At 51.8% G+C, this 7,303-nt stretch overlaps 4 protein-coding genes across 4 annotated transcripts in view; 2 read left to right on the top strand and 2 right to left on the bottom strand.

The window, feature by feature from the left end:
* The window catches only part of LOC113206657 (probable phospholipid-transporting ATPase IA), a 42,244-nt gene extending 41,525 nt beyond the window's left edge, over positions 1 to 719 (bottom strand). The window contains exon 1 of the mRNA XM_026422833.2: positions 502 to 719. The gene's annotated coding sequence lies outside the window, so the exon portion shown is untranslated. The remainder of the gene's footprint in view (positions 1 to 501) is intronic.
* A 268-nt stretch (positions 720 to 987) lies between these two features.
* LOC113206654 (uncharacterized) lies at positions 988 to 2,106 on the top strand. The gene is made up of 3 exons (XM_026422826.2): positions 988 to 1,224; positions 1,300 to 1,471; positions 1,559 to 2,106. The coding sequence occupies exons 1-3, from the start codon at positions 1,087 to 1,089 to the stop codon at positions 1,684 to 1,686; spliced, it is 438 nt and encodes a 145-aa protein (XP_026278611.1). The 5' UTR covers positions 988 to 1,086; the 3' UTR covers positions 1,687 to 2,106.
* LOC127750913 (serine/arginine repetitive matrix protein 1-like) lies at positions 1,637 to 6,990 on the bottom strand. The gene is made up of 8 exons (XM_052273594.1): positions 6,712 to 6,990; positions 6,354 to 6,591; positions 6,155 to 6,234; positions 5,563 to 5,819; positions 5,194 to 5,448; positions 4,742 to 5,104; positions 2,690 to 2,916; positions 1,637 to 2,608 (listed from the first exon to the last, which is right to left on the bottom strand). The coding sequence occupies exons 1-8, from the start codon at positions 6,850 to 6,852 to the stop codon at positions 2,433 to 2,435; spliced, it is 1,737 nt and encodes a 578-aa protein (XP_052129554.1). The 5' UTR covers positions 6,853 to 6,990; the 3' UTR covers positions 1,637 to 2,432.
* On the top strand, positions 3,219 to 4,457 carry LOC113206655 (activated RNA polymerase II transcriptional coactivator p15). Its single transcript, XM_026422827.2, has 4 exons — positions 3,219 to 3,367; positions 3,775 to 3,843; positions 3,920 to 4,109; positions 4,199 to 4,457. Exons 2-4 carry the CDS (start codon positions 3,775 to 3,777, stop codon positions 4,276 to 4,278), a joined length of 339 nt encoding a protein of 112 aa, XP_026278612.1. The 5' UTR covers positions 3,219 to 3,367; the 3' UTR covers positions 4,279 to 4,457.
* Positions 6,991 to 7,303: the final 313 nt, after the last annotated feature.

The following is a 7,303-nucleotide window of genomic DNA, read 5'->3' on the forward strand; positions in this document are numbered from 1 at the left end:
ATGAATATGATGACATGTCTTCCAAAGTTAAGATATGTAGACACATTGGTAAAAGTTTGACCTAAACTAATCATGTTGTTGTTGCAAAACGTCAACATAACCTCAACAAAAAACATAACAAAGCCGTTGTATGCAACTTGGCATGCAGGAGGGCATCGATTTTCTACATAGCACATGTCCGCAGCACCAGTTGGTCACGCTGGGAACGAGTGGACAAAGGTCACACAATCGGTATTTTGTCACGAAAGTGGGCATAGAGAGTAGGACAGGCAGATGTGCGGAAGACGGCCGGACACGGGGACACACAGGCAGACAGGCGGACCGTCGGACACCTCGACTTCGATTGTGACCTTGAATGGTGACTCATTATTTTGATACCTCGAGTCATAAGGGTGATATCTATCCGGCCCTAGCCAACGGCCCAGGGCCGTACGCCCCAGCCCGATATCCGGCAAACAAACAAATACACTCACACCCTGCAGCAACCAAACTTTCACTAACCTTATTTTAGGCCGTCCTGTGGGTCATAGGACGTTCGACGTCAAATTGGATAATTTCTTGTGCGCTATAGGGAGATAAGGGAAACTGCGCTGCGCCTGGAGGCAAGGCATGCCCCACACTTGAAAAATTAAAAAAGGGGTTGGGCGGTCGCTCCCCACAACAAGACGCTGTGGTGCAGCAGCACTATACATTCTACTCTCACCCCTCTCCCCTACACACCTCCCACCCCCGCTCAAGCTGCGGCTGTCTTGCTTCCTTCCGGTCGAGAGACTCGCAAAAATGTCATGCTATCGGCTCCCTCTGGATTTTCGTCTTTAAATCGGTGGCCTCTACTTATTCCCTCTACCCCAGGGCACAAGAATACAAACGAAAACGATGTTGATGGTCGCATTGCCAGATGGCAGCTGGATTTGATTTGAACCTGGCGCCGTGCGAGATGGGTGCTGTGCATTTGTTTTCTGCAGCAGCGCCTTTCCTTTGTTCTTTGTTTTTGTTTACAAACCAAACCCGAGCAGACGACAGGGACACAAGCGAAAGGGCCGATTGAATAAGTTGCAGTTGAATGCGTCCTGTTATATAGCAAGCATGACAGAAAAAGTGACATGCTCGAGTCGAGTTGGAAAGCTCAGGCGCCTCGTTGCGGAGGAGCGCCGTCTCCTTCAGGAGAAGGCCTCGCTGGAGCTCATGCTGAAGAACGTCCAACAGCTGAGGAACAAGCTCAAGGTAACTATAACCTACCCTGTACTTCTCCGTCTACTTGATTTCAACTAGTGAAGCATGCATGTTTTGTGCCAAAAGGTGGAACAGATTCAACTTAGCAGCAACCTCCAGGTAGAGCTTGGTGGGGACTACATAGAAGTACCTGTCAAGTCATTGCCTTTGAGTCCTGATCCACTTGACATGGAAGAGGAGGAAGACAATGTTCTCAACAACAAGCCGAGTCTCAATCTTAATGTTAACGATTTGCCAAGTAAGTTGTTGTTAATTTGCTTACTAATCTGCCGTGCATGTTCTTAAAGCAAAATTTAATTTTAATCATTTTTGTGGCAATTTACAGGAATGTTCTTTGGAATGGACGACGATGCGGAAGAAAATGAAGAGGAGGATTCAGAAGAAGAAATTGGATGTGCTAACGAAGTGTTAGGGAACTTTAATGAAACTGAAATTAATTTTGATGATTTCTGATAGCATTTTTGTTTGCTGTATTTTTTGGTCTGTGATACTAAGGTATATAGTTATAGTTTCATTCACATTTTGTCATTTATTTCTGTATTGTCGCATGTTGTGCTATTATAATATCATATGTAAATCTCTTATTGAAAATACCCTTCGTAAATGAGTCCTTGCTATTTTCAATCTACTGTACTATATGTTATCACTAAAAACAGATATTCTTTTGTCTTTCGACACCTGCAGTCTACTCGTATGGCAGTAGCAGTAGTTATATTCATTCACCTCATTTGAACTTTGGTGGACCACATATTTTCCAAGATATGGATGGCAGTTCTTGGTGATCCTTCTAATTTTCACAGATACCCTACAATGTTACTCATGTATCTACGCTAACTAACATCACCCAATTAAAGTCTGGTTAATTATTGATTATGGGACAGATTCATTTTTTCCCATTGGCCAATATTATTACAGACTCACTTTGCTTACCAGTAAAGAAATTACTACATTCCATGAGGAAAATTCCTTACACACAATATCACTTATCCTATAACAAATACAGCCTTCCTAAATGGTCATGAATCAACATGATTTTTTTTTTTTATTTTTTTTTGCTTGTTTGTTTTTTTAGAAAAAGTATCACTATGAAAAGTTTTAACAAATGAATTGCAATTTTTTTTAGGGAGAATAAGCAGGAAACCCTTTGCAAAGCCATATTGCAAAACAAAACTGCAACCACAATGTTGTCCAGTTTGTGTTCATCTTGGCTTCTCTGAAGGTTGTTGCGAGATAGCTGCTGTGGCTGACAACACTCGTTTCACTCTCTTGGGTAGCCCCAGCTTACGTTTCTTCTTCTTCTTGAGTCCAGCTTTCCCCTGCTCACTGTCCCCAGCTAGGTCATCTGAAGCATGCCCATTTTCCTGGACGCCTCCATCTGCAACAGGGGGTACTCATCAGCCAGTAGTGATAGGGCAGTGAGTGACCAGCTGGACTACCGTGATGTCCTCGTGAATACCTGAGCGCACGTCCGCGTTGTTGGGTACGACCCCAGAAAGGACGGCCCCTCCCCTGAAGCGGGCTCTCCTCGATAGCGCCTCCAGGTCCTGTGGCCCCTGCGGAGCCACAGCCCCTGGAGGACCCTTGGACTTGGCCCGTCGCCTCTGCGCCGCACCCAGGACGCTGACGGCCTCCTCGACGACCCGGGCAGCTGAGGCGACCTCGTGCCGCTTCTGCCGACGCAGCCTGGGGAGGACAAGAAGGCAATGAGAGCGGATACGTACGTACTTAGGTACCTTTTCTCAAGGGTACCTCAACCACACGACGCCGCCGGTGTTGAATTTCCGCGCACTGCCTGTCAGGATTAACCAACTGCTACAACGTGGTCCAACGTGTCGAAATTCAATAACTTATCGTTGTAGTTCTCTATGACATCACTATTTTAAAACTGTGATTGGATAATTTATTAATTTTTGTAATTTAATAATTCCTGATTAGTGGCTTTGTCGAAATAGAACACGAATATTAGTAGGCAGTTTTCCTTTTCTGAACTGGCTAAACTGATTACGATCCACTTCCTGTCAACTGTCAACTGTTTCTCCATTCGGTTTCGGTGTTTGTCAAAGAAGGGTCGTTTATCGTTAACCGGCAGTTTGTAATTTGCGTTGAGACTTAAATTTTAGGAACTTCAGTCGAGGTAAGTCAGCATTCGAATTATCTTGATTGTGCGAGCAATGGAGCTCGCGAAAGAGGGTTAGTGAATAATTTGTTAGACTCTAAATGCTGGATAGTTCAAAGAGGTTATAGTGGTTCCTACCCGCCAAGGATGTTAAAATTTTCTCTAACTTTTTCGTAAAATAAACTTCTACTCCTCATCCTTTCTTCTGAGCTCATGTTTGCCCGATGATAACGTATAATTTATCATAGTTACACGATTATGACACTTTCTAGTGCTTATCTTATTCGGCGATCGAAATTCGCTTTGCCATTTGTTAGGGCCGGCGAGGTACGCGTTTTCTGTCAAGAAATAATTAAAAACCTTGTGTCATCTCAGACCTCATCTGAAATAATAACAAAACTTAACTTATTTATCTATAATTCCAGATGCCTAAGTCCAAGACAAAGTCAAAGAGGGAAGCTTCCAGCTCAGACTCCGACTCAGGTCCTGAAGATGTAAGTGTTGGTTGCCGTGGCAAAATGTGTTCAATTATCACAATTAGTTGTCTTATTTTATGTGACTATTTTACAGAGAGGTCCAGCCAAAAAGAAGCCAGCACCTTCCAAACCAGCAGAGTCAAAGTCAGGGAAAGGAGATGAAGAACCATCATGGTCATTAGGCAACAAGAAATTTGTGAAGGTTTCAGAATTTAAAGGAACAGTATATGTTTCTATTCGAGAATATTATGAGAAAAACGGAGAGATGTTGCCTACAAAGAAAGGTTGGTACAATTAACGAAATTTGTTGAGTCTCCTCTCCCCACACATGCGCCAATCACAACAATATTCTTATTCATGTGTTTTGTTTTAGGTATTACTTTGAATGCTGCAAATTATAGAGAGCTTAAGTCAGTTCTCTCAGAAGTGGATGAAGCATTGGCTAAGTTTTGACTGCTTTCTTTTACTGTTCGTTTTGTTTCTTTGATTTTTTTTTTTTTTAAATAAGGACATGTGAAATTCCATGCATGTTAGAGATTCACAATGTTGTCTCTGTTTACTTTAATTCTTGATTATGTTCTTTTTATAATTACTTCCAAAGACTTCACATAATAAAGATGCCTCAAATGACATTGTTGTCTGCGTCATTTCCCTGACCTTAGCTCATTCTTTCATTCATATCACCTTAAAAACATATGGAGGGGCTAGACTGGCTGCGATCGCACCCCCTATACCTCAAACTTCGGCTCCCAAATTTAGGCAATTTGCCCATGCATCTATAGGATAATTCCCGCCTGGCATGGTCCCAGACCACTCAGTTGGCCCATGTGTTGTAAGCTGGCGTTGATTGGACTGAACTCGTGTAGTTTATACATCGTGAGGCGTTGTTGAACGAACGTCTCCCCAGCGTACTTACCGGAGCTGGCCGCGGCGCCAGTGCGCCCTGCCTCCGTCGGACCCGTCGGCGTCCTGGTCGTCGTCCACGGACGCGGAGGCCCCCGCGCCGTGCTGCACCCGGAGGGCGGCCAGGGACGTCGGCCGGCTGGGGTTCCCCGCCTGGGGGGCGGGCCGACCGTTCTGCCGCTGCGGCCAAGAGGCCTGGGCCTTTCGCGGGGGCGTCGCTGCTGTCGCCGGCGGAGGCTGCTGGGCCGCGGCGACGGGGGCCTTGGGGCGCCGCCTGCGCGTCACCCTCACGGTCACGCTACCGTCCGCGGCCGCCTCCCTCGCGCCCGCCGGTCTCTGCAGCGCTGAGATGGCCGACAACTTCTGCGAGCAGGACCTGCGGGGACAGAAAGCCCGGCTCGGTTGGTGTCCGGCGGCACAGACTCCCCGGCGGGCGACTCACCCCAGCGCACCCGCACCACGCACCTCAGAACGTCCTGCTGCTCTGGCTGCTCGTGCTGCGGCGGCGGCCCCCAGGCCAGCGGCACGTTGGCGGTGTAGTTGTTGCACTGCTCCGGGGCGCGCGGGTCGCACTGCTCGCACGGGGTGCCCAGCCACACGCCAGACATGGGGCTCCGGGAGGGCGAGCCCTCGCCGCCCTCGTCCTCCGGGGGCACAGGGGTCGGTGTCGGCGTGACGGCGCGCTTGGGCTGCGCCCGCCGAGCAGACCCTTGGCGCCGCCTGCAGGGACAGACCGAGCGTCACGTTAAGCCAAATAGTGCTTCTCCAGATATCTGAGCGAGAAGTCCAAACAGAGCGCGAACTTTTAGACCGCACCAAAACACCGACACCGACCTGGCGTTGGGCAGGCTGCGCGCGTGCTGGGATGCGGGGCGCGGGGCCCCGGCCAGTGGAGGGCCGGCGCGGACGTCCACGAGCACGGACAGGCTGCGGCGCCGTTGCACCACGGTCGGGGACGCCGACGTGTCCGCCGCGGAGTCCTTGCAGTCCAGCAGGGCCGCGCTCGTGTTGGTGGGGGAGGCGCCGTCGCCGCCCTGGTGGTGCTGGCCGAGGTCGCGGAGCTCGCGCATCGACCCGTGGCGCCCGCGGCCCTGCAGGGAGGGGCCGGCCACAAAGCACCAGAAAGGATAAAGACAACGGTACGCCCAGAGCCCGCCAGGATTCGCTCGCCCAAACGCCCGCCACCCCGAGGAGCGTACGCACACCACCACCCGCTCAACCCAGGGACGCCCGGCCCGGTGGGCGCCTGTGGGCTGCAGGGTAGGCCGCCCGCCTCACGCGGGTGCGCGTGGCGTGCCTGCGCTGCCTGCCTGCCTCGGGCTCGACCGGAGGCGGTTGCGCCGTTTTGGGCGCGGTACTACTGAATTGAATCAAATTCACCGCCCCACCTCGGCCGGTGGTCACATTGTGGCCACACAACCCTCACCTTTCGGCGGTGCGCCGGAGTAACGATCAGCTCGGGCGGCATGTCCACCCTCTCGCTGTTGGACCGCAACGCCGGGTCGTCTGCAACATCAATGCAGGGGAGTGAGACGACATGCACCATTGTATTTAGAAGCTTTGTAGAAGGTGTGATCGCGGTTAATGTTGGAAAAAAATATTAGCTACTGCGGTTCGGGCTTTACCTGGGCTGGTGCTGACGCGCTGTTGCACCGCCTGCGGCTGCCTCGTGGGCGACGTCTCGGTGCTGGACTGCCGCTCCGGGGTGGTGTTGGCCTCGCCCAGGTCGCTGCCGGGGAGGTCCAGGAGCGCGGTGTGCACCTGGAGCGTCCTGCGGCTCCGGGGCATCGGCGGCGTGCGCTCGGGCCGGGCCTCCGGGCGCGCCTGCGCCTTGGGCGACCCTGACTTGTCCTCCTGGGCCTGCTGAGAGAAGTAAGAGCATCGTTGCAAGAACACTTGGGCTGCCCGAAAACCACCCGACTGTCAAGCAGTTGCCCGCGGCACACCACGCTCACGCACTCGTTCGCGCTCTCACGGACTCACCTTCCGCCGAGGCAAGTTGGGCGACGACGGCGGCACGGCGCAGGCCTCGCAGGCGTGTCCGAGGCCCTGTCCGAGGCCGTGGCAAAGGCCGGCGCTCAGGGAGCCGCCGAGGCCCCTGCCGCCCCCGGAGGTCTCCGTCATGTTAGCCTCGTCCTCGGAGCTGCTGCTCGTGTCGCCCTCGTCGCTCGAGTAGTCCGACAGGATGATGTTGGTCGGCTCGTCCGCGCTCGAGCCCTCCTTCACTAGCCGGCTGATGATCTTGTTCCGGAGCCTCTCCTGCGAGCTGCGAGGGGAACGGGAAGTGAGAAGGGAGGAAAGGGTAGACTGAGCGGACTTTTAACGGAGAGTTGAGCTGCAGCTTACCGAGACAAAGTCGTGTCCGGGCGCGTTAGGAAACGAAATACAACGAACGTCAATAAAAAGTAGAGGCAGCAGTAGTCTCTAATAACCTCGCTCATAACTGTCTCCCGTCTCCCATGAGAACATTCACTCTACGCGTGAATGCCAGGTGGGCGGTTTTATGCCGCGTACTATTTTCAGTTTAACTGTGCCGCCCTCTCAGAAAGCAACTCCTTCTTACCCCTCACCCCTT

This window comes from Frankliniella occidentalis, unplaced genomic scaffold (genome assembly GCF_000697945.3).
Source record: "Frankliniella occidentalis isolate FOCC.00 unplaced genomic scaffold, Focc_3.1 Scaffold7, whole genome shotgun sequence".
NCBI lineage: Eukaryota > Metazoa > Arthropoda > Insecta > Thysanoptera > Thripidae > Frankliniella > Frankliniella occidentalis.